Raw genomic sequence first — 25,050 nt, 5'->3', positions numbered from 1 at the left:
ATCAACTTTTCAAATTATAAGTATATATTGTATATAGAACTAAAGATCGAAATCAGGAACTTCATCAAAGTCTAAATCAGATTTATCATCATCGGTTTTTCTAATCTTTTGTTTAGGTTCCTTATCAATATATTTAATTCTTAATTTATTAATAAGTTTCTCCACTTCTGGGGATGAATTTTTACTTGAAAGCCAATCCAGAGAAGTCGAAGAATTCAAGTTTAAAATATTTGACAATTGAAACAAATTATTTGATTCCGGATCGGCGTCTTTATCAACCAAATTTTTTTTAATGAACTCTGGATCCAATAAGAAATCATTTAAATCATCAGAGTTCAAAGATTCTTTTATAGTTTTTTTATAGTAGGAATGAAATTTATGTAAAGCAGGAGATGGAGATAGTAATCTTGAATTGGTATTATCCGATTTGATTTTGAAAAAAGGATTTGGTAATTTCGGGACGGTAGAACTAGTTAAAGTAACCTTGAAGTTATCAATGATTGAAGGGTCTGAAAATTCGTCATCATCCAAACTTTTTGAATTGATAAAATCTTCCATTAGTTTATTAGTTTGCTTACTAGGGTAATTAAACTTTTGATCAAACCGTTGATCATCGTTGTCATCGTCATCGTTGTCATCATTATCGTCGTTGTCATCATCGTCGTCGTTGTCATCATTATCGTCGTTGTCGTCACCAACTTTGTCGTTATCATTATTATTATTTATTAACCAAGGAAACCTTCCTAATTTTTCATCTTCTTTAAAAGGCAATCTTATTAAAGAAAAGGTAAAGATGAATTCATTATTATGTTTAATTTTAAAAGGTAATAAAGCCACCAAGGAAAAATCTTTTCTATTAAATTTCACATACCTTGCAATAGCAACAGTATCAAGATCTAATAAGGATTTAATAAAACTGGATAAACCAACAATATCTTGAGGGTCACCAGTTTTGGAAGGTAATACATAAAAAGACTCATCAGTGTAATAAGCAAGAGGTATATCATTTTTTTTTAAAAACCCAAGAATATCAATAGCCGGATCATCGGTCAAGGTAGCTTGATCAATTAACTGTTTACTAGTAGCCACCATATCAAAATTAGAATATTTGAACCCATTAACCATTTCTGATTTATCCAAGTATTTCTTTTCTAAAGAGACATCTTCGTCATCATCAAGGGATGGTTGATTATCGATTGGATCATCATCAGAAGGTTTATTTTTCTTTAATATATAGTAGTCAGTTTCTCTCTTTATTTTGTCAATTGAGTTATCATTTATATAGAATTGAGAAGCAGTAGGATAAGAATCCGATTTCACCATTGGATATAAATGAATATCGAATTTAATCTCCCCACCAAGATTTAAATTACCTTTGAACAGAGGAATTGGTCTAACCAATTTGAAAGGAGGAGCATTATTAATAAGGTCAATAGAATCCACTGCATTGATGAAATAGGCATTGGGCCCAATTTCATTAATGAGCCGGTTCCATAAATCACTTTCACCAATACCATTAACTACCAAATTTACATTTAATTGTTTAAACGAAGAAGCCACTGGTTCAATAACTTCTTCTTTGAAAGAATTCAGGGAAGTTACAAAATCCGAAACAACCACCAAATTCCGTACATATTTCAAATGTTTAGTATCATTAAACAAACTCAAGCCTACCAACATTGCCAGAAATAAATCGCTTTCGTCTTGTGCTATTGGCTCAGAATTTACAACCAATTTAGACTTTAATTCCCCCAATAATTGATAACTCGGAACCAGTTTATCGGCAATTAATTCAATATTCTTATATTTCTTACCATCACTAAAAGGATTCTCGGTTATAGGTGAATGGAAAGTTACCAACCCTATACAATCAGTTTTCCGTCCCTTAATGAGTTTTTCAATGAAAATATCGTACACATAACACAACCCTAGATCCAACGCGGTACCACCATTAACCTCAGCAGCCATAGAAGGCGATAAGTCAACAACAAACACCGTGAGTTCCTTCTCAGACATCCCCGGAATAACTAAAGATGAAAAAAAAAAAGACAAACAACTCAAAAAACGTCAAAGAACGTCAAAAACGTAAAAACTAACAGAACCAAGATAAAGACTCGCCTGTAAAACTCGAGTAGATCTCACCAATTACCAAATGCTACCAACTTCACTTTGCCGTATCCCAAAGGTGTAGTTCACACCAAACAATCGTGCTATTTTTGTTTGTCAGTACAATTTGAATTGAAAATAGTGCAAGAATGAACGAGATTTTTTTTGTTGTTTTTTTGTTCTGTTGGTGCCTTTTTTTAGTGGATTTTTAGTGTTCTTTCATTTTATTTGCCCTAAGATGTTTTTTTTTTCGTTTTATTTTAGCTTACATCGACTTCATATTCAAGTACTAAAGACGTGATATTCTTTCTTTGATTTGTTGGTAGCTTGAAGGTGATTTTGTTTGTTTTATTTCTTGTTTGTTTTATTTGATTTGTTATTTGTTATTTGATTTTGATTTTGATTTCGATTTTGATTTTGATTTTGATTTTGATTTTGATTTTGATTTTGATTTTGATTTCGATTTTGATTTTGATTTTGATTTTGATTTTGATTGTTGATTTTGATTTTTCATTTTGATTTTTCATTTTGATTTTTCATTTTGATTTTTCATTTTGATTTTCCATTTTGATTTTTCATTTTGATTTTCCATTTTGATTTTTCATTTTGATTTTCCATTTTGATTTTGATTTTTTTCATTATTTCATTATTGATTGATTGATTGAATTTGGTATTCGTTGATTTGATTTGTTGTTTTGACCGTGTAAACCTGTTTAACGGGTTTTTTCATTGTCTTTTGATTTAATTTGTACTGATTTATTGATTTAGTTTGTTATTTTGTCTATTTATTTGATATACTAAGGTGTATCCAGGTTACTCAAGATTACCTGTTTGTATAATTATCTTAGTTTGCCTTTCCAGTTTGTTTGTATCAATTGATTGGTATCATTCACTAGTTTGCTTTTTCCGTTTTTTCAATTCTATCTAAGTATTAATTCCCTTTTGGTTGGGTAAACTCCTTCTTTGCATTCGTTACTAACTCTATGTTGTACCATGAGTTCCCCTTATAATATGTATAATTATCAACAATATCAACAACCTAACCAACAATTCCAACCCGATAATCAAGTTCCATCAAGTCACGGGATGACCGGTGGTCAACCACACCAGCAGCAAAATCAACATCAAAATCAACAGCAACAACAGCAGCAACAGCAACAACAGCAGCAACAGCAACAGCCTATGAATTATGATCAACCCATTCAAAACTTCCCATTCCAACCGTTCCAAAGACCGTTTGATTATAATTCTGAGAACTTCTCAAAAGAACAACCGTTACAACCTCCTATATTATATCCGCCTCATATTCCAATACCTATCGATCAACATTTACCTCAACCTTTCCATAGCCAACAATTCCAATCTTCAGAAATCAATCATCCTCCTCCTCACTTACCAAGTATCGGATACCCCAATTATCCAAATAATCAACCTTATCAAAACCCACCTTATCAAATTTATAATCAACCTATTATAAACAATCTGAAATCAGAAGTAAAATCTCCTCAAGAAGGATCATCTTCTCAACAATCTTTCCCTCATTATCCTCCTCCGCCTCCCCCTCCTCCGCATCAGCATCAACATCACCATTTTCCTCCTCACCATCACCAAGTTCCTTATTCAATGGGCTCAACTATGTTGGCAACTCCTGTGGCACCTCCTGTGGCACCTCCAATGGTGTTACCTTCGACGATGCATAAAGGTTTTAAACCCCAATTTGAACAATTTGATAATCGATTGATTTTAGATAAAAATTCAATAAATCATTTTAAACCTATTCAAACCAAAAAAAATTCTCGACCAAGAATTAATAAATTAAATAAAAATGAACAATTACTTCTGAAAGTAAGTTCTGATATTAGAAGATCATCAATTCAAAAAAATAAAAAAATTGAATATTGTGAAAAATCATTGGATGAATTATTTCAACATTTTCAAAAAGTAATGAACATTGAAAAGCCAATTAGAAATGGAAATTTAGAAATGGGAATTGATTATCAATTAAAAGTTAAAAATGATTTAGAAAGTAAATTATTAGATTTATTTATCCATAGATTATCAAAATCGATTGATATTTTTTTACCAGATGAAATTTTCAAAAGAATTATACCAGAATTAAGTCTTTATGACGAAACTGGAATGATATTAGATTCAATTTTTTGTTTAAGTTCATTAATTTTTCAAAGATCTGCTCCGGATAAAATTGATCCTTCAATACCAGTTAAGTATTATCATCAAAGTATTAGATCAATAAGATATTATTTAAGCATACCAGGAATTGAAGATAATGATAAAGGGATTTTTTCAAGATGTTTATTGAGTACAATTATATTATGTGTTTATGAATTATTTTTTGTTGCCGTTGATAGTACTTATATTAAAGGAGCCTCAAGTATATTATCAACAATATTATCGAAAAATAAAAATGAAAGTATATTGAAAAATTCCCCATTTCATCAAACATGTTTTTGGGCAATGTTTTTCAGTGATTTGATTTTATCATTAAAATATGATTTACCGAGTATGTATTCAAGTGATAAATTTTGGAAACCATTGGATCCCGAATATTTTGAAAAATATAATAGACCTAGTCATGTTGAAATTGAAAAATATCAATTAGAAGAAGAAGAAACAAAAGAAAAAGAAGGATTAAGTGAAGAAGAAATGGCAAAATTAAATTATGATAAATATATATCTGATTTAACATTAAATAAAGAAGATACGATTTGGTGGTTATATAAATCATTACTTAATTATAGTTCAATTAATGAATTTAATAATCAAGTGGAAGTTATAACAAAACAAGATTTTGAAAACAATACTCCATTTAAAGAATGGTTAAAATTAAAGTCAAAATTGGATGAATTTGAAAGTTATATGCCATTAAATTTAAAACCAACAATATATAAACCAAGTTCAAATACTAGAGTTTTCCCAATCATTTTTTTCAAAGATGAAATGACGGCCGTTTTAGTATTAAATTATAAATTATCCAAAATTGCTTTATATGAAGCCTTAATTCTGAAACCAAATCAAAATGATGATTTAGTTAAAAATCAAATTGCAAATTACCCTCCTGATTATCGTCAAAAAATTGCAAAAGATATTATTGGTATCTTAATGACTTATGATTCAAATATTAACGTTTGGTCCGTAAACGTTCATACTTTAAGACAATTGGCTAAATACGTAGGTAAAGATCCGGAAACTCATAAAGGTTGGCAGAATTTAGTTGAAAGAGTTATACGACTGATTCATCTTCGATTCGAAGTTCATCAATAATTACTAGATTTATATACATTTGTATCTATTTATATAGTTTATATTCTAAAAAGTTTGTTACACAGCCAACACGTCATCACGTATATGTATCCCTTATATCCTCTCCATGTATCTTTGGTCTTTTTTGCCGTCTAAATAGGTAGTTGTATCGTAAAAGCTTTTGTAAACATCATGCTACTACCCCCGTACCTTCCCTAGTGAACAAGGACACCGTAAAGGGTTATCCTTCCGTTAACACCAAAGCACCTCTTCCTATAGATATACATATATATAGCAGCCTATCTAAACCTATAGAAGCATATCTAAGTATCGGTATATGCATATATGTACCCGTACACCCAGACGAGTCAAGTCATCCTTCAGCTCAAGTCGAACGCCGCCTCTTGTCTCAAGCTTAGTAATATTATCAGATCTACAGGCTGCATCTTAATTGCATTTACTCATATAAGTCTGATTCTAGTCAAGTGCTGTTAACAAAAAAAAAAACAGAGCAACGAGTTCAATAAAATTTTCAGTTAAATTTTCAGTTAAATTTTTCTCCATCGGTATTAAATACTCTGTTACTCCTTGAGGTAGATTTAACCCTAAGTTCACGAGCTATTGTTGTTTTGCTTTTCCCCGGAGTTGAGTCTATTGTTTGCTGTAAAGACACCTACATAATTGTACTTTTAGGGAGGTGAACCCCTAGTATTTGAAATACATTATTACATCTTCTTTTTATCAAAGACAGAGATGAACCAGTCCAGTTTAATCAAACAACTAAGAATAGATGGTCGGAATCCAGAATTCTGTAAGAAGATTACTTATAAAGAGTTTGATAAAATCATTCATTTACTTTATAATCGATCAGAGCCAATAGTATATTTTGAGACTATTGATTTGTTGGCTACTATATCGAATATTTTATTGGTTAATCGGGAATTGCATACTCTATATTTTACCAAAACTTACTCGAATGATATTTTACAGTATCTTGATAGTTTGATTCAATCAAGAATTGCTCTTGGAGCAAGACCCGAAAAAGATTATGATTTCACTTCTCTTATTCCAATTTACAGATTGATTTTTTTAATCTTGTACGATGGTTTGAATAACGTTAATGATGATCTGGTTCACAATATATATTCTTTATTGATAAGGGGGTTTAAGTTTTGTGATGGGTTATTCACTAATTTTAAAAGTCACGAACACTATAAAATGACTTTTATCGAAATTTTGAAAAGTTTATATACTTTGAATCACAAATATAAATACGGTGGTGAATTAATTAAAAATGAACATTTATCCCTTAATGTTATCTTAACTATTAATGAAATGTTTGATTATAAACCAAATCCAACCACTCTTACGCATACTGGTCGTTTATTAATAAAAAATTTATTAAATTTCTTATTGGGTCTATTCACAGTTGATAGTTCTATACCAACTATTTACTCCTTAGATGTAAATGTTGATCATTATAATAAGTTCTTCAATAATTTGTTAACCTTGTTAAAATTTCAATTACAAAATTATCTCCATGAATTTGATCATGCTTCGGAATTTGAATTAAGTGATTTGAATAATTTATTGGTTGTTATTAATTTCATTCATCAACAAGTAACTAATCAATTTTCCAATAATTCGAGCTATTTATTAAATCTTCATTTGATTTTGAAAAATGGCTTTTTCCCAAATGAAAATTCATCTTATATCTACAATAAATTGATTAACTTGATCAATTTATCAAATAAATCTTCGATTTCGACCTCAGATTCGTTTTTCAATTCAAAAAATACCGATTTAGATATCACCCAATTATCCTATTCGAAAAATATCATTCTTCAGCTTTTTTATAATCTATCTTTCAATGATGATAAGGAAATCCAATTGATTGATTTCTTAAACTTGATGGGATACCTCAATTCAGAAGCGTTTATCCGTAATAATGAAATATCTTTGCCTTCTCAAATAGATTTAGAAAAACATTTATATCCAAGTTCTGATTATTTGGATTCGTCAAATGATGCTGATTCAAATATCTCAAAAGGTGAAAGTGCAATTAGCTCAATCTTTAATCAACCAAGATTTTCTAGAAATAATTCCTTCACGTCAAATCAATCAATTCAACCAAATGATGATTTAACAGAAACTGAAAAAGAAATTGAAGCTGAAAAATTGTTCAATATATTTGATAGAATGGAAAAAATTGGGGTTTTTCAGAATTTTAAAAATCCAGTTAGAGAATGGCAGCAACTGGGTAGATTCGAAAATTTGCCTAATGACGATAACGATGATTAAATTGTTGAACTTTCACTTATTTCTCCCGTACTTAATTATTCTTTACTTTATTCTTCCATACTTAATTCTTCCTTACTTAATTCTTCCTTACTTAATTCTTCCTTACTTAATTCTTCCTTTCTTAATTCTCCATTACTTTATTCTCCCTTACCTAATTCTTTCATGATGATAATGTCTTACGAAATGTCAAGAAAATTTAAAGCTATTTGCTTATTTATAACAATTGATCGTATTAATTGATACTTGATCTTTTATTGGTTCTCCATAAGTTATAAAAGAGATTGATTTTATATACTATAATAAAAGTTTTGATTGTTGTTTTTTTGAAAATCGACAAAAGTAGAATGAAATACAAGCTAAATTATTAATTATATAGATTAAATATGCTATTAAACTCTGTCTTTCAATTGTAAAACAATTGCAGTTCTACTTGGAATATAAACAAATAAAGAATTTGCACGGTTATTCCAAGGATCATTATTCGTGAAAAATTGTAACTTCTCACCGGTAGAAGTGACTTCTTCAATCCTACCATGACCACCAAACTTAGGATCATCAGAATTCAAGACAATTTGATAAACCCCAGGGGATTCAACACCAACTTTATAGTCAGGGAAAGATTGAGTAGAATTGAAATTAAAAATAAATAATAAACCATTTCTTTCAAAAACTAAAACCTTGTCTCCTTCATGTTTTAATGAAACATAAGCTTGTTGTGATAATAATATATTATATTTTGTATCTAAATGTTGCATTGCTGCATCAAATTCGAATAAAAATTTATACCTTAATAAATCATCTTCAATCAAATTAAACTGTCTTCTAGCATAATGATAAGATTCATCATTACCAACACGAGGAAAATCCAACCATTCAGGGTGGCCAAATTCATTACCTTCAAAAGTTAAATAACCTTCACCTCCCAAGGAAAACGTAAGTAATCGAATTAATTTATGTAAAGAGATACCACGATCAATAACTGGGGTTAACTCAGTCAAGACTGACATATTAGTATACATTTCTTTGTCCATTAACCAAAAGGCAATAGTTTTATCACCAACTAAAGCTTGATCATGAGATTCACAATAACTAATACATTTTTCACCATACCTACGATTAGTTAAAGTATGAACAATCAGACCAAGATCCCATTGTTCATCAGTTAAATGCTTCAAAATTTTAATCCACATATCGGGAATAGCCATAGATAATCTATAGTCAAAACCAATACCCCCTTTATTTACAGGCAAACATAAAGTGGGCATACCACTAACATCTTCTGCGATTGTAGTTAAAGTGATATCTTCACGAATTGAAATTTCATCAAGTAATTTATGAGCTAGAATTAAATAAGTAATTGCATCGTTATCAACCAAATCAGGATTAAAATATTCATTATAATCACCACTAAAACCATAACTTAAACCATGATGTTTATAAAGCATACTTGTAACACCATCGAATCTAAAACCATCAAACCCATAGAATTCAATATAGAATTTCAAGTTCGATAATAAAAATCTTAAAGTTTCATAATTGGAATAATTAAATAATCTTGAATCCCATAAGTCATGGTTTCCTTTAGCACCTCCATGAAATAAGTAATGATCAGTACCATTGAACATATTTAAACCATCTTCAACATTTTTAGAACTATGGGAATGAACAACATCAAGTAAAACACTAATTCCTAACCTATGAGCTTCATCAATTAACTCCTTCAAATCTTCCGGGCTACCAAATCTAGACGAAGCAGCGAAAAAATTGGTAACTTGATACCCAAAAGAAGCGTAATAAGCATGTTCCATTACAGCCATCAATTGGATGGTATTATAACCCAATCTATGAATAATTGGCAAAATTTTGGTGGTGAAGTTCTTGTAACTACCAACTTTTGCTTCCGGAGTAGAAATCCCAACATGGGCTTCGTAAATTTTGATACCGTCCTTATTCTTAGGCCTTGGAGTCTTTCTTTTATATACATCCGATGGGTTTGGGTTCCAAAAACGTCCTTCATAAAGAGTATTTTCAGTGGAGGGAGTGGCTCTAATCACCCACGGATCAAGACGGTAAATACGTTCTCCAGAGGGTAAAAGCATGCTGATCTTATAACGAGAATCATGAGGGATTACAAACTCTCCGTCAACCGCATCTATAGTTAAAGACCATAATCCAAAATTATTAGCTTGACCCAATTTGTGACTATTGGGGTTCCAATGATTAAAATCTCCAACAATGGAAACTTCCTTTACATCTGGAACATACTGAGTGACTGTAATCTGTTTGGTATTCCAGTCAGCATGAACCCCGTACTTTTCATATGAAGAAGCAAAAGAATCCAATGATTTTTCACTCTTCAATAATGATTCATGCCATTCTTTGAATTGTAATTGACGATTAATTAATTGCGGAGAAAATGGCTCCAACCAAGGGTCCACGTCTAACGCACCTTTGATAAGGTCTTTGCTGGCACTGGAGTCTGAATTGAATTGGGACATGTAAGGGTGTGTTTGAAGATATACTAGAAGAAAGTGAAAATAAAGTGATCATTGTGACAATTTATACTTTCATTATCGGCCCCCTTAATTTAAACTTGTGTTGCTACATTTTCGTTTGTTCGTCTTCAATGGGGGTCTGACGCCTTTATTACCCTCTTTTTCTTCCTGTTAGTCCGCCTGCCAGTACCTCTGGTCCTTATCTTGAGTCTACGCTGCACATACTACGATATTTCAACTTAAAACAAGATTGAAACTGTTGGTGAACATGTTGGGGACGGTATTAATTGAGGTGGGGGAAAGCCTTTTTTTACGAGAAGCGTCTGGTTGGTGTACGGGTGTTTTGAATTTTTCAACAAATAATATACATAAAAATACATAAACTTTATCTAAATCTTTGGGTTAAGATTCTATCGGGCCCAACTTCTTTGTATTCTTCCTTGCTGACCCACATTTGGTGGAAAGTTCCTAGAGACGCGAGAACACTACCACCGATCCAAGTTTGGTTGAGTCTTTCGTTGGTGTTCCCGATGGCATGGAGCCTAATTTTGAGTCCAGGATTTGAATTAGACAACTCAGTGTATAATCTTTCTGTCAATTGGGGGATTAGAGAAACACCACCAGTAACGATGATGTTATGGGCTACTGAAGTTCTTAAATCTATGTCTACCGAAGAGATGACATGAGTAATTAATTGACTTAAACCTCTTGCACGAGAAGAATCTTCAGTTGGAGCCGGAGTAGGGGTTGATTCAGGTTTACGAGCACGTTTCAATGGTCTATAATCATCGTAGGGACCTTTAATAGATAATTCACCATTATCTGAAGGATATTTTTTATTTAATTCTTCGGTACTAAATTTATAATTCAGAGGATCAAATAGAGAATCGGCCAATTTAAATCTTTCATTGGATAATTCAATTGATTGTCCTGTTGGTAATTCAAATAATCTTTTATAAGTATCCTGTGAATAGAATTCTTTTAATGCATTATTCTGTTGTGGGTTATTTACATTTAATTTTTTCTCTGGTACTTGTAATAAAGTTTCTTTAAATTCGTGTAATACTTTTCTTCTTTGATATTCATCAAATGATTGAGTGACTTCCACATCTTTTAAAGTATAATTTGAGTCGGGATAAACCATTGGAACTTTTGATTTAATTTTATATTTTCCTTCGTATTGTATTCCTTTAACTTTTAACATATCTTCAATTTGATCATCCAAATAATGTCCACCGTAATGGGTTCTAACTGCATTTTTCAATAAACACATTCCATCAACCACTGGAACAACACTAACTGAATCATGTCCAATATCAACAACTATACAATTTGGTCTACCTTGTTGAAATGAAACACATGTGGGAGATTTTGCTAAATATAATGCTGGAAAATCAAACTTTTCATAAAATGTTTCTACTAAGTTTTGACGATACTCCATATCATTCCACACTGGTTCAGTTATTAATAATGGTTGTTCTTGATAGTCAATCTTTAATATATCGTCAAAATAATATTGATATTGTTCCAATGCTGCATCCCAATCGGTGATCACACTATCCTTTAATATTGGCTTGACCTGCTGATTTGCCTTGGGATAATCAATTGCATCATCAAATCTTCTTTTCTTATCAACTGACTCGGTATAATAAGAAGGTGTTATAATCTTGGGGAAATCGTCTCCCGCATACCCTATTCTGGTACGAAAAGAACCGGGGTCCAATACAATAGCATTAATTTCATCACCCCCGTATACTGAGTTGGAATTTCCCGAGTTTGACATGGTTATTGAAGATTAAATGGTTAGTTTGTGTTTTACTGGTTTGTATTTTCCTGTTGATGAAAAATTGAAAGAGTCGAGGAAAAAAACCTCCGTACATATTTCATCACGTGATTGCCGGTAATAATCATTTTTTTATATTTCTATATATTTTACAAAATTTTTGATTCAGAGTCGATTAAACTAAGTAAGAATTCAGCCTCTAATCTTTTTCTACCTTCTAAGACCCAGTCACGAGCTAATTCTCTGCTCCAGCCTTTCAAGTTGGCGGCTTCTTCCACAGCAACATCTAATTCACCTCTGGTTAAACTTTGTTCAACTCTACCAATAACTGATTCGATATCTTTACCATTTGGTTTAGAACCTTTAACTGGTAATAATAACTTAGAGAAGAAAAAAGAAGATAAATGACCTAATAAACCAGCATTTGGAGGTAAAAGAGAAGCCGATCTTAATTCAGGACTTAATTGTTCCCAACGAGCTAAAAGTTGAGAATTAGTTAAAATAGATTGATTTGATTCTTTAGCAAGTAAAGGAACTAAATCTTTTAAAACTAAAGAAAGTAATTCGTCATTGGATTGTTGAGAAACTTGAGCTAAATTTTGAATATATGGAGTAAGAAGTTTTGGAGTTGAAGATTCTTCAGATAATAATTTTTTTAATTGATTTATCGATTGTTGTACTAAAGCTTTTTGATGATTTGATTTTAATTGACTTTCTAAACTAGTTGAAAATTTTTCTAAGTCATTTAATCTTGAAATTAAAGATTCTAAATTAGCTAATCTACCATTTCTTTCTTGATCAATTTTATCTTGAACTAATTTTTCAAATTTTTTAGTTTGATCAATTCTTACCATAGTAACTGCGTTAACAGCAGCTTGAGAAATAGTTTCTTTAGCAGCATCAATTTCTTGTTTTAATCTTTGATTTAATTTAGTTTCAAGTTTAGTTTTTTCTTGATTAAATTGATGTAAGAAATTTTCAGTTAATTCTAATTCTTTTTTAGTATATGAAGATAATAATTCAGTTTGAGAAACTTTTAATTTACTTTGTAATTCATCATCAAAACTTTTAGTTAATGAATTTAATTTTAATGCTAAAACACTAACATTTTCATTAATTGCTTTGATAAGACTTTCACTTTTTTGACCTCCTGATCCAGTTTCAATTGATTTAATTAAATCATTGAATGATTCAATTGTTGATTTAACAGATGCATCAACTGATGAATTATGAATCTTGATTAATGGTAAATGTTCAACAGATTTTTGAACAGCTTCAATTTCAACTGGTTTTTGTAATTGTTGTGCTGGTGTAGTATCAGTACCTTCTTCCTTTGAAGTAATTTTAGGTTTACTTTCTTCATTTGATGAAAATTTCTTCTTAGTCTCCTCTAATAAATGCTCACCTTGGTGTTCTAATTTAGAAGTCAATTGTTCGAATTGATCTTTAGATGGTAATTGTTCACTAGCTCTGGATTGTAAAGAGGTAAATTTCTTCTTTAAATCTTCAAAAGATCCCTTTTCAATTAAATCTAATAACTCTTCATGGTATGGCAATTGCTGGTCAATAACAAAATCTAAGACTTTATCATTTTTAGTGGCTGCATACAATGTAGCCCCGTAAACAGTAGCTGCAAACACTGTAGTTTGAAATAAAAATTTAGTAAAGGAAAACTTCTTCTTATTCCCTGGTGGTTTAGATGGTGAAGTATTTGGTTTCACAATTGGGGTCTCGGCTTGTTTAAGAATGGAAGAACAGCTGATCCCACGAGTGGTTGGTACTTTACGAACAGTACTACGGCTGGCTGCACGAATCATCATCTTTGCTGAATATATATTCTATACTAAGTCCTTCGTCCAAATTTAAAAGAACCGAACGAAAGAAATTTCAAATTTACCAATCAAAATCTCGAAAAAGACTTCAAAGGAAACCTCCGTACATTCTCCTTCGTGAGAAAATCACGTGACATGGTTTTTTTATTTTCATTTGCAGCACTTTCAGTTAAAGCTATTTCTAGCATACTTTTAATGGCACGGCTCAACTCATCCCTGTTGGGGTCATTGAATGAGTGGTCAATTTTATTGAGTTCACGAGATAGTAATTTTCTGCATTCCCGCGGATTTCCAGCGTTAAGAGGACGCACAGAACAATCCATAATTTCATTTAGTTCGTCAATTGTTTTGGCAGCTTTGATTTTATTGGCCATTATAGGAAACTCTGAATTGGATATAAATTTCAATATATTAGTTTGGATTAGTTCAAGTGCATTAGAATTTGAATTGAATTCGAATTTCTCAATGACAGAAAGACATCTATTCATAAAATCACGAGGTTGCTCCTTGGGATGAGGAAAGATAACATTCAATTTCTGTAATTCTTCATATGCTGCAAAATCATAATTGAACTCTTGAAGAAGGGTTCCTATAATGTAATTACCGTCGTGCTTAAAATGCTGTGGGATATTTTCCAGGACAAATTCTTGGATTGAATCAGCTAAAACAATTGACCAATGTTTTGGATGAACAAAATATTTTTCAAAATAGTCTTGTACTTTCAAAATATGATTCCTGGCTTCAACTGGATTTTTGTGAAGATTCTTGTTTGTATTTCGTGGTGGTGCTATAGATTCAGGGATATCCTTGGTAAGAAGAGACTTTGGAATTCTAATTTTTGATTTATCACTTCCTTTAGCCTCTCTTATAATAGACTCGGCAGATGTTTGGAAAGATCTCTTCGGATGTATCAAACCATGTTTGATAATATCTAGAGCGTTTTCAATGAAAATACAAGTTGTTCTATGACAATCAATAACAATTATTTTGAAGTCTTCTCTCAAACTTGCTGAAATATCACCTAGCCTCTGTCCATTGGATATTTTCAAAGCTTTGTCGGTGATAACTTTAAATCTTTCACAAAAAAAGTAAATGTTATTTAATAATTTGGTTGTGTTTAATTCATTGATTCCTTCTAACTTGTTGGCGAGGTCATCGACGTCATCTTCATCTACCTCTAGACTTGATTGAATCATGGAACTCTTCTTATAAACCATGTCAACAATCCCGTGATTAGTAAGATGTGAAGAATCAAAAATATCCACAAGCTCTCTTTCAAAATAATATTCCATCTTATTAATATAATCATCAATGGTTTCCGTGTCCCCAATAGTCATTAATTCATCAAAGTAATCTTCACAGAATCCATTGGCAATACGTAGTATATCTGACTTACTTGGATGCTCCATTACCAGTTTTGTGTGTTGTCTTAGCAAGGTATTAGATGAATCAAAGAATTCAAATAAGGAAGATGCATCGCTTTTAATATGTTTACCAATCTCATCATTAATTTTAATCATATCCTTAACTCTTTCAGTACATTTGAGTTCAAATCTTGCTTCTTGTTGTTGAGTGAGTTCTTTTATTTTGGGCATCTCTTGGTTTTCTTCCTTATGATTAAAATTTATACTAATTTCAGGGTTTTCACTTCCAAATTTTTGCTTAATATTATTAGTTTCTTGTTGAGGTATCGTATTACTTTTGTCCCCTGTATGATTTCTTAGGCTTACCCAAGCGGAATCATTCTTTACCTTTTCATAAAATTCAGCAAGTTTTGGATTCTTCTTTGCATTAGTTAGAGAAAGCTGTTCATGGGCAAATTCAGATAGCCCTTTCCATTTTTCCTCAATGCATGACTCTATGTCAAAATGTCCTTTTTTATATTCTTCTGGCGCCATGTCACTATAGTCTAATTTCAACAAGGTAATGTTGCAAAAAAAATTTTATTATTATGTTTCTTTCTCTTTTCATTTGTCGGAAACTGGAATGATAGCAAGGCTGTTGGAATTAGAAATTAAATGTTTCTTTCAGTCCATTAGCCGGTTTCTTTAATGATTCAAATATAAATCTAATGGATTCTAACCTTTAATTAAATAACCTGGAATGAATGTATATTTATTGCTAATGTGTGGAAGCTGTTTGGGTCTAGTACGAACTCTCTTTTATCCACCACCCTCAATCAGCACCGACTTATAGTCTTACTATTATATATTATAATAATTAAAGAAGATCAACTAGTAAGAAAAGAAGTAGAAAACTAATGAGATATGGACGTGCGTTCACCAGAAAAAGAATGGTGAATCAAAATAGTAACTCTATATAGCCACCTAAACCAATGATGGTATAAAGCATTCTTTAACAATCATGTCAATTACCCCTAGTAATCTTTATCCTCCGCATCCAGCTACTGTCAGAGCACAGTCGCTCCACTTATCTTATGATGCAAAAAACGATCGAATTGCGTATCCAAGTGGAAGATCAATTATTGTTAGACCATTAGATCCCAAAAACGGAGTTGCTAAACAATTCACTAAACATATTCATCCAACAACTGTGGCAACCTTTTCACCTTCTGGGAACTACGTAGCTTCTGGGGATGAATCAGGAGCTGTGAAAATTTGGGATGTAACCGTTACCGGTGAAGAAAGTTTTGAACAACCATATATTAAAAGCGAATTTCAAATTCTTTCTGGGCCAATTAAGTCAATTGCCTGGGATGGGGATAGTTCCAGAGTGATTGCTGTTGGTGCTGGTAAGGATAAGTTTGGACACTGTTTTACTTGGGATTCTGGTAATTCTATTGGTGAGATTCAAGGTCATTCTGATACTATTAATGCAGTTGATATAAAACCTCAAAGACCTTATAGAGCTGCCACTGTTAGTGATGATAAGGCTTTGGTTTTTTATAACGGACCTCCTTTCAAATTCGATAAAAGTTTAAGAGGATATCATACAAATACTGTCAGAGCAGTTAAATTTTCTCCGGATGGTAAATTCTTAGTTAGTGTTGGTTCTGATAGAACTATTGTTATATATGATGGTAAAACTGGTGAATTCGTTAAAAAAGTTGAAGGCGCTCATAATGGTGGTATCTTTGGATTGAGTTGGTATAAAGATTCTTCAGCATTTGTTACTGCCTCGGCTGATAACACTTTAAAAGTATGGAATTTAGATTTTGAATCTACAAAAACTTATGTGATTGATTCAAAAGTGTCAGTAGAAAATCAACAGGTTTCAGTTATAGTCGCTAATGATTATATTGTTTCTCTTTCTCTAAATGGTAATTTGAATTATTTCAAAGAAGAAACTAATCCATCATTTGTGATACCTGGCCATCAAAAATCATTAACTGCCATTTATTACGGTGATGGCCTATACACTGGTGGCTCTGATGGTACCATAATGAAATGGAATGTTAAAGATACTATTGACCCTATTCCAGAATCAGTTAGAGCCCATTCTAATTATATTGCAAGTATCACCGAGTTTGGATCTATTGTTTCTGCGGGTTGGGATGATACTTTGAAAACCAATTCTAAATCACTTGGTTTATCTGGGCAACCTAAACAATTGATTAAAAATGATAAAGAATTATTTGTTTTATATGAATCAAAGGTAGAAGTTTACAATTCTTCATTTGAAAAAACTAATGAAATTGATTTACCATTCAGTTCATCCAACTTTGATACTTTTTCCAATAAACTTTTAATTACTAATGAATCAAAAAATACCATCGAGGAGTATACCGCGTTATCCCATTCGAAAACTTATCCGGCCTTACGTTCTCCACCTTCCTTGATCAGAATTTCTCCAGATGGTGAATTGGCAGCTGTTTCAGATACCTCTGGTAAATATACTTTATACAAAACTTCAGATGGATCAGTTGTCACTACCCGTTGGGCATTCCATACTAGTAAAGTTATCGATGCCAAATGGACTAAAGATTCAAAATTTTTGATCAGTGGTGGTTTAGATAGTGGCTTATTTCTTTATTCTGTAGATAAACCTTCGAAAGTTTTGAAATTTCCTTTAGCCCATCAAAATGGGGTGACTGGACTCGAGTGGATTTCCTATGATGGAAAGAATGGTGTTTTTGTCAGTATTGGTCTGGACGGTGTCCTCAAATCTTGGGATGTTGATCTTAGTGTATATTAAACTTTACCATGAAATTAGAATTTTTAGATGTCGTTTTCTCAATATATATCCATTTCTGATAAGTTCAATGAAGCACTTTAACCTCTGTAGATGTATTCAATATCCCTGTTTGACAATGTAACTCATAATTCTTCAAATTATAGATGAAACCAGGCTGCGAAAAAAGTTAAGTACTCAGTTTCAGTATATTTCCTGAATTTTTGTGAAAATACTACAAATATCAAACAAAAAAAAACCAAGCATCAACATCAACTTCTATATATTAAAGCTACATATCTACATGTTATCTTTTCCTTGGCTGCAAGAATTACTTTGGATTACTGCAAAGTAGAATTCAATGTGTTCAACAAAATCATCAATATTGATTATGTTTTATTTAATGTCTATGCGCTAAAGACAACTTTCCATCTCTGTGTTACAGTTAACGGTTCGCATAAGATGATCAAGATAATTTTGTTACTCAACCTGTTACGTAAGAGCAGTTTCTAATACTTCTCAACCTATTCTACATGAAATGAATTGGACTACTTCAGTTGTTCGTATATCGGGCTGAAATCTTTTGTTAAATCTCGGATAATTTTATTCACTTTATTGTTAATAATCATAGCAATAATTGTCTTGGATCGATTGCTACTAACGTATAACATGCCTGGTTACTAATTTTAGTTACTTTTGCAATTGAAGACTTACCAATTTTAGTAGACTTTGTGATATAAAGCTAATTTAACATGATTTTATATCAATTTTTTGTCATTTCAAATGCCGCAACGTTAATTTAGCAGCAATCCAACCAAAAATTGAAATATACCCATATCAAAAGCAGTGTTCAACTGTTACTCTCTATCTCCCCAAATCTCCACAAGTAACCATGGGATTATCCAGGTTTTACGTCAAGTTGGAAAAAATAGAGCAGCCTGAAGCGACATCATCATTTTCGAAATGCGTTTAATGAGCTTTTCTTTTCTTTTTTTGTACAATAGTTTCATTATGTCTTCAAATCGTTTAAGTAAAACATATTCGATACAGTGCTCATTGACTGCCTATCCTAAACTTGAGTAAAAACTTCGGAAGATTCACAAACTCAAAAATAAGAAATTCAAGGTATTTAACGAGATTTTTTTCACAAATAGAACCATTCCATTCTCCCTATTGGTTTGTTTAGCTACATGTATGGCGACAGAACTGGATTCTCCTATAACGGATACCGTCTCCCCACATATGAAATTTATCCGTTTCCGCTATAACTCAATACAAGAATTAATCAACTCTGCCGTAGGTACGGGACTTCTTTGAGGTAAATTTCATGCAGTGTGTCACTCGGAATAATGCACTGCAATGGAACAACGTTTATCCTAAATGTCAAAAAAACAAAAAAAGATCCTAAATTTACAAGTAAATATAAAAGAAAGCAAAAACTAGTTATTTTAAGATAATTAACAATAAAAACGTTGATTTCTTGTCCATTTAGTTAACATTTGTGTATTTCATCTTGAATCTTTGTGAATTTAAGTTCGAAAACTTGTATTGTTGCCCTGTCCATGCTTCAAATTCCACCAAAAATATAAGAAAGACCGATGAGGTGATACAAAAATACTTCCCCGGACTAAATACTTCTCCAGTTAACCGTTGTTGCTTTGAGCTTTTCCAGATGTGTGCCGATTAAACACTACAATGTCTTTTCCAAGAAAAAGGAAAGACTAGGTCAGGAATAAGTTGGCATTGTGCTCCCCATGGGTCCAACAGTTTTACCAAAGTATACAAGTATAAGAGTATAAATATTGGTTGAAAACCATCAAAGTTGGAGCTTAAAAAATGAAAAGACATAAGAACGCAAGTGAAAACATAAGCCCCTCACGATGAGATTATCAGTGCTTCTATTTTCTCTTTTATGCGCAGTTTTGGCCTGTGCTGCTGAAGTTCGTCCACTGCTTCATTTTACTCCAGAGAAAGGGTGGTTAAATGATCCTAATGGATTGTTTTATGATAGAAAAGATGATATCTGGCATATTTACTTTCAAAGTAATCCTAAAAATCCTTTTTGGGAAAAAGAACTTCATTGGGGACATGCTACATCTAAAGATTTAACTAACTGGACTCAACATGAATCTGCAATTAATCCATCTCACCGAGGTGAAGGTATTTTATCCGGGAGTGTTGTTGTGGATCGTAATAATACTTCTGGTTTTTTCAATGATTCAGTCCACCCTGAACATAGAATTGTTGCTCTTTATACAAGAAACCCGGGTCTTATTGAAACACAAGAAGCTGCTTATTCTGTTGATGGTGGTTATACTTTTACCAAATATGAAAAAAATCCAGTTCTTGATGTCAAATCATCCCAATTCAGAGATCCAAAAGTTATGTGGCATGAAGCTTCAAACCAATGGATTATGACTGTTGTTGAAGCTCAAGATTACCAAATTCAAATTTATGGTTCTGATGATTTGAAAAATTGGAATTTCCACTCTAATTTTAGTGCTGGTTATCCCGGTTTCCAATTCGAATGCCCTGGTTTATCTGAAGTCCCAATTGCTGGTACCAATGAAACAAAATGGGTTTTGTTCCTTGCTATCAATCCTGGTGCTCCTTGGGGTGGTTCAGCCAGTCAATATTTTGTTGGTGATTTTGATGGGTATGAATTTAAGGCAATTGATTCATTGACTAGATTTGTTGATATTGGTAAAGATTATTACGCTTTACAAACTTTTAGTAATGTTGAAAAAAAAGATGGTGTTATCGGTATTTCTTGGGCATCAAATTGGCAATATGCAAACAAAGTTCCTGCTTCTAATTGGAGAGGTATGTTAGCTATGGCTCGTAACTTCACTTTGGATTATGTTTCTGTCAACCCACAAAAGAAATTATTAAGTTTAGTAGAATCTCCTATTTTTGAAGCCAATGTTTCTAAAACATCAGAGAAAAAGAATGTCAAGTTACAAAAAGGTGATTCAATTGAATTTGAAACAAAATCAGGTGTATTTGAGTTTGAGTTGGATTTCCAAACCATGAAAAATATCACTTATCCAGAACAACCTAATTTAGACTTGTATATTACTTCTTCTAATGGTAAAGAATCCATCCGTTTTGGGTTTGAAGCTGATGTCGGTGCATTTTACTTTGATAGACCAACAAACGTTTTCCAAAACCCTTATTATTCAAATGTTGTTACTGCTAATATTCAGCCTACTAAAAAATACGAATATAACATCTACGGTGTGGTTGACCAAAATGTTATCGAATTGTTCTTCATGAATGGTACTACTTCTAGTACTAATATCTTCTATTTCAGTGATGGAAAGCCTTCTAAGGTTGAACTTAAATCCAATTACAATGACTTATTTAAAATCCAAAAATTCTCTCTTAGAGATTTATCTGTTTAAATAGCCTTTTAATATAGCAAATTCTGCTCATGTTTCTAGAATGTATCACTTACTTGTACTTGTAACCAAAGCCACCGAGAAATATCAGTTTGAATACAATCACTCCCTTCAATCGTATTGATTGATAACAATGGCTATGTTTTTTCAATAGTGAAAACTTTTTGCAGCCATATCGGTCCTGAATTGCGTTCGCACGAGCCTCATCAAATTAAAAGTTCTCAATAGATCAAGACAAACCAAATTGCGAATCAGGGCCACTGTTAAGGATAGCATGCATTTTTATTGAAGTAGTATATCGCGTACAAGGAACTAAGTCTTATCTTAGCCATTAAGTGATTTTCTGCTTCGGATAGTAAGAAACGGTCTCGTCTTAATCTCCCCGATACGTTTCCATACGTTTTGGAACATGCACCCCAAAAAATTTTGGACTCTTGTATGTTAGCATTTGAACAGGATCCTTTCAACACAGTTTACATTTTATCATGCAGTCTTTAATGCAGCTCTCAGCAATTAAAGTGAATATCCATTAATCTATATAAATCCATGTCGATTGATATACAATACTGTAAGGTCACCAAAGGTTTGAGTGAAAAAGGATAATAAAAGGTGTTTTGTCCAGGAGTTCTCATAAACTTTCATAATTCACTAATAATCGAGAGTTGAATAAAGACTCACTTTGCGAGGAGAGAATAACCAGAAACCTCCTTTAATTTTTTTCATTCAGAAAAGAAAGCTCATCAGTTGTTTATCTTAAGCAAAAGAAGATAATATCCTACCTTACGAAGAGTACCCTGACGACTTGAACGAAACTTGGATGAACCACAGAGTGCCTAATGGGATATCAACATGGCTAACTTTAACTTCAATCCATCAACTACCAATATCAACCTAAGGCTGGGTTTCTTTAATAAAATTCTGCTACGAGCAGTCTATCGTATTTGCGAGAATCTTTTTCTTAAAGGAAATTACCAAACGCTGGCATCGGCAATGAATATACTACTCTTGGTGGTCTTATTCACTCAAATTAATCTCACATCCTTTTTCCGTGTTAATAACCTCTTTCAAATTTGTATTTTTCTGTCTTTTTGCATATTTAAGACTCGTTGAGTACAAATCTCACCGATTTGGTATAAAATTGCACCCAAATCTCAACCAATTCGCCAAATGCTGTTTTTACACTTTAAAATGTATAACACTTCATCATCTATGTAATGAATTGCATGTTTACTTATTACAATTGTATTTGCAATCGTATTTATTTTAATACTGCTATTATTCATGTTAGCAATGTTCTCATATCAAATAATGTTTCAACTCCTCAACATTTCAAGAACCACAATCATCAAAGCAACAATAGAGAGTTCTTGCGATGGAGGTTTTTTGGAGGTTTTTTTGAAGAACACCAGCAATGGATTGATGGTAATGGCCATGGTACCCATTGTGCTGGCATTATTGGATCCAAAACTTATGGTGTTGCTAAAAAAGTGGAATTAGTTGCTGTTGCAGTGATGTATGCTTTGGGTTCTGGTTTAACCTCAGATATTATCAAGGGTATTGAATTTGTAGTTAATAAAGATAAAGAGAAAGTTAAAACTAAAAGAAAGGAAGGTTCTACCGTAAATTTGTCTATGCGTGGTGGTGCCACTGATGCTTTGGATCTGGCTACTAACGCTAGTTCTGACGCTGGGTTACATATCGCTGTTGCTGCTGGTAATGATGATTTCGTTGCTTGCGAATACTCTCCAGCCAGAGCTATGGTCCAATCACTATTGGTGCTTCTAATAATGCCGATAACAGGGCTTATTTCTCTAACTGGGGCCGTTGTATCGATATCTTTGCTCCTGGTGTTGATACTTATCTACTTATGTTCGGTCTGATACCGCCCAATTATCTAGTACCTCGATGGCTTCTCCTTATGTTGCCGGCTTATTATCTTACTATTTATCTTTGTACCCAGATATCAATTCAAAATACGCTACCGGCGAAAATGGTTTATTGGATCCTCAAACTCTGAAATCTTAAGATATCAAATATGCTACTGAAGGTGTTATTCAAGGTATCACTGATGGTGATTCTCCCAACCTTCTTGCCTTTAAAGGTGCTCGTGGTAACTTGACTGATTTTCGGTCTTTGTAAGCAAGTCATTATGCCATGACTTAAGAGTTTCTAGGTTAAAGACAATAAAGAACAACTATAAGATTGTCTAGATATTGACAATGGTTATAATCAGACCATCATGCCATGAAGTGAAAGCATGCCTACAGTTATTGCCGAGTCTTGAAATTAATTTTTATTTTGAGAACAAACTGTAAAATAAGAGGATTAAACTGTATTTAAATATGGTGCTATTGTGCATCCTATTACGATCAGTGCTTTTATTCATAGAACCATAGAATATATAAGTTAAGGAAATTCCTATGTTTCTAATAGACATACAATAATACATATACTTTATTCAAAGTTATTGCCTACAGTTTCTTCTAAATTTTAGAACAATATTAGTTAAATTTTAATAAGTTTCAAGCTAATAAGATCTGCTATATTATATTATCATCAAAGTCAAGTCTCTCATAAAATTTTTCCTACAGTTTCGAAACAGGGAATTCTTCTCGAACCAATACGGAGGTTTATATTTTATTATTCATTGATTAACTTAACTAATTACCAAAGGATAGTGTCCAAGTGTTTTTGTGCGATTTAGTTGGTTAAGCTTATTATATTTACGTTATAATACTAGATTATTAATCAATTATTCAAACAAGAAGCGACCTAGTACTCTTAGTGAAATGTTTAATATTATTTTAATAACTTTGTTAATATTAAAAGGGGTGATGGGTAGCTTCAATTGGGTTTCAGATTTTGAGTCGTTACAAGAAGACATAGGGAATAATTTCACTGACTTGATTAACGGTGATGTTATCACTGTAGGAAGACAGCTCCTTAATAATGAGCTGATTTATTTTCAAGTAGCAGTGGATGGGACTAGTCAACTAGATAATTATTTAGCTATAAAGGCCGCTCATAGTGCAACCATTAAACATTTACATGGTGTTGGTTATGTTGATAGTTTATTCTTTAAAGGTAACGGTCAATATGTAGGAGACAACGCAACTAGAAGTAAAGCTAAACGAGAGGATACACCCGACCCTGAAAGTTTCACTAAGAAATCTTTACATGTCGTAGTGAAATATGGACAGCATCAGGTAGGATCTGCTATCACGCAATTTATTTCTGATTTGGTGTCTACTCCTATCGAAAAATGGATTGGAGAGCTTGTGCTGGGGGTTGGTGCAAATTCTGAATGTGGTTCTGCTGGTATGTTAATACCAATGGGTAAATCATGGCAAAATGCCAAAGCATACGTTGCAATAGAAACATGCAGAACAGGTGGTAAATCTTGTAAAACAACTGCACTGGAAGACTTAATAAGAGCTGGTGCTTATTGGGCTAATAACGCAATAGATTCTCATCCAAAAAGAGATACATATAAAGTTGGATTCAGTCATAGTGGCTATTGGCATATGTGCATTCGATATGCAGTTAAAGACTACTATAAAGATTATGAATCGTGCAAATCGGCAGCAAAAGAAATGGGTTGTCCTAAAGGATACTGTGATAATGGCCAGTTCGACAAATTTGATCATGATGAATTGTAATAACTTAGAGTAACAATTAATCTAAATACTAGATGTACGGAGGTTTTTGCCCTAACTAAATACTAGATGTACGGAGGTTTT

At 32.4% G+C, this 25,050-nt stretch overlaps 11 protein-coding genes across 11 annotated transcripts; 6 read left to right on the top strand and 5 right to left on the bottom strand.

The window, feature by feature from the left end:
- Window positions 1-39: 39 nt before the first annotated feature.
- YKU80 (ATP-dependent DNA helicase) lies at window positions 40-2,415 on the bottom strand (the record flags this gene model as incomplete). Its single annotated transcript, XM_020222643.1, has 1 exon — window positions 40-2,415. Exon 1 carries the CDS (start codon window positions 2,014-2,016, stop codon window positions 40-42), a length of 1,977 nt encoding a protein of 658 aa, XP_020078319.1. The 5' UTR covers window positions 2,017-2,415.
- A 1,383-nt stretch (window positions 2,416-3,798) lies between these two features.
- On the top strand, window positions 3,799-5,388 carry HYPBUDRAFT_103488 (uncharacterized protein; the record flags this gene model as incomplete). Its single annotated transcript, XM_020218269.1, has 2 exons — window positions 3,799-4,696; window positions 4,769-5,388. 2 exons carry the CDS (start codon window positions 3,799-3,801, stop codon window positions 5,386-5,388), a joined length of 1,518 nt encoding a protein of 505 aa, XP_020078318.1.
- A 424-nt stretch (window positions 5,389-5,812) lies between these two features.
- Window positions 5,813-7,785, top strand: HYPBUDRAFT_235683 (uncharacterized protein). Its single transcript, XM_020223176.1, has one exon. It carries the CDS (start codon window positions 6,121-6,123, stop codon window positions 7,666-7,668), a length of 1,548 nt encoding a protein of 515 aa, XP_020078317.1. The 5' UTR covers window positions 5,813-6,120; the 3' UTR covers window positions 7,669-7,785.
- Window positions 7,786-8,057: 272 nt separating this feature from the next.
- On the bottom strand, window positions 8,058-10,166 carry GLC3 (1,4-alpha-glucan branching enzyme; the record flags this gene model as incomplete). The annotated part of the gene is made up of 1 exon (XM_020223337.1): window positions 8,058-10,166. One exon carries the CDS (start codon window positions 10,164-10,166, stop codon window positions 8,058-8,060), a length of 2,109 nt encoding a protein of 702 aa, XP_020078316.1.
- Window positions 10,167-10,548: 382 nt separating this feature from the next.
- On the bottom strand, window positions 10,549-11,946 carry ARP4 (Arp4p; the record flags this gene model as incomplete). Its single annotated transcript, XM_020219916.1, has 1 exon — window positions 10,549-11,946. The coding sequence occupies one exon, from the start codon at window positions 11,944-11,946 to the stop codon at window positions 10,549-10,551; it is 1,398 nt and encodes a 465-aa protein (XP_020078315.1).
- Window positions 11,947-12,095: 149 nt separating this feature from the next.
- Window positions 12,096-13,763, bottom strand: HYPBUDRAFT_102320 (uncharacterized protein; the record flags this gene model as incomplete). Its single annotated transcript, XM_020218188.1, has 1 exon — window positions 12,096-13,763. One exon carries the CDS (start codon window positions 13,761-13,763, stop codon window positions 12,096-12,098), a length of 1,668 nt encoding a protein of 555 aa, XP_020078314.1.
- On the bottom strand, window positions 13,470-15,778 carry HYPBUDRAFT_169182 (uncharacterized protein). Its single transcript, XM_020222832.1, has one exon. The coding sequence runs from the start codon at window positions 15,674-15,676 to the stop codon at window positions 13,847-13,849; it is 1,830 nt and encodes a 609-aa protein (XP_020078313.1). The 5' UTR covers window positions 15,677-15,778; the 3' UTR covers window positions 13,470-13,846.
- A 364-nt stretch (window positions 15,779-16,142) lies between these two features.
- On the top strand, window positions 16,143-18,007 carry HYPBUDRAFT_130831 (uncharacterized protein; the record flags this gene model as incomplete). The annotated part of the gene is made up of 1 exon (XM_020219433.1): window positions 16,143-18,007. One exon carries the CDS (start codon window positions 16,143-16,145, stop codon window positions 17,931-17,933), a length of 1,791 nt encoding a protein of 596 aa, XP_020078312.1. The 3' UTR covers window positions 17,934-18,007.
- Window positions 18,008-19,383: 1,376 nt separating this feature from the next.
- On the top strand, window positions 19,384-21,313 carry HYPBUDRAFT_159189 (uncharacterized protein; the record flags this gene model as incomplete). The annotated part of the gene is made up of 1 exon (XM_020222429.1): window positions 19,384-21,313. The coding sequence occupies exon 1, from the start codon at window positions 19,790-19,792 to the stop codon at window positions 21,311-21,313; it is 1,524 nt and encodes a 507-aa protein (XP_020078311.1). The 5' UTR covers window positions 19,384-19,789.
- A 571-nt stretch (window positions 21,314-21,884) lies between these two features.
- Window positions 21,885-22,474, top strand: HYPBUDRAFT_151103 (uncharacterized protein). The gene has a single exon (XM_020220329.1). The coding sequence runs from the start codon at window positions 22,160-22,162 to the stop codon at window positions 22,418-22,420; it is 261 nt and encodes an 86-aa protein (XP_020078310.1). The 5' UTR covers window positions 21,885-22,159; the 3' UTR covers window positions 22,421-22,474.
- A 50-nt stretch (window positions 22,475-22,524) lies between these two features.
- HYPBUDRAFT_8654 (S8 family peptidase) lies at window positions 22,525-25,050 on the top strand (the record flags this gene model as incomplete). Its single annotated transcript, XM_020223784.1, has 5 exons — window positions 22,525-23,037; window positions 23,064-23,179; window positions 23,209-23,303; window positions 23,337-23,439; window positions 24,024-25,050. 5 exons carry the CDS (start codon window positions 22,525-22,527, stop codon window positions 24,967-24,969), a joined length of 1,773 nt encoding a protein of 590 aa, XP_020078309.1. The 3' UTR covers window positions 24,970-25,050.

This window comes from Hyphopichia burtonii (assembly GCF_001661395.1).
Source record: "Hyphopichia burtonii NRRL Y-1933 unplaced genomic scaffold HYPBUscaffold_1, whole genome shotgun sequence".
In the NCBI taxonomy this organism is placed as follows: domain Eukaryota; kingdom Fungi; phylum Ascomycota; class Pichiomycetes; order Serinales; family Debaryomycetaceae; genus Hyphopichia; species Hyphopichia burtonii.
The sequence above is the reverse complement of the archived record's forward strand: the minus strand, read 5'-3'. Positions and strand labels throughout refer to the sequence as shown.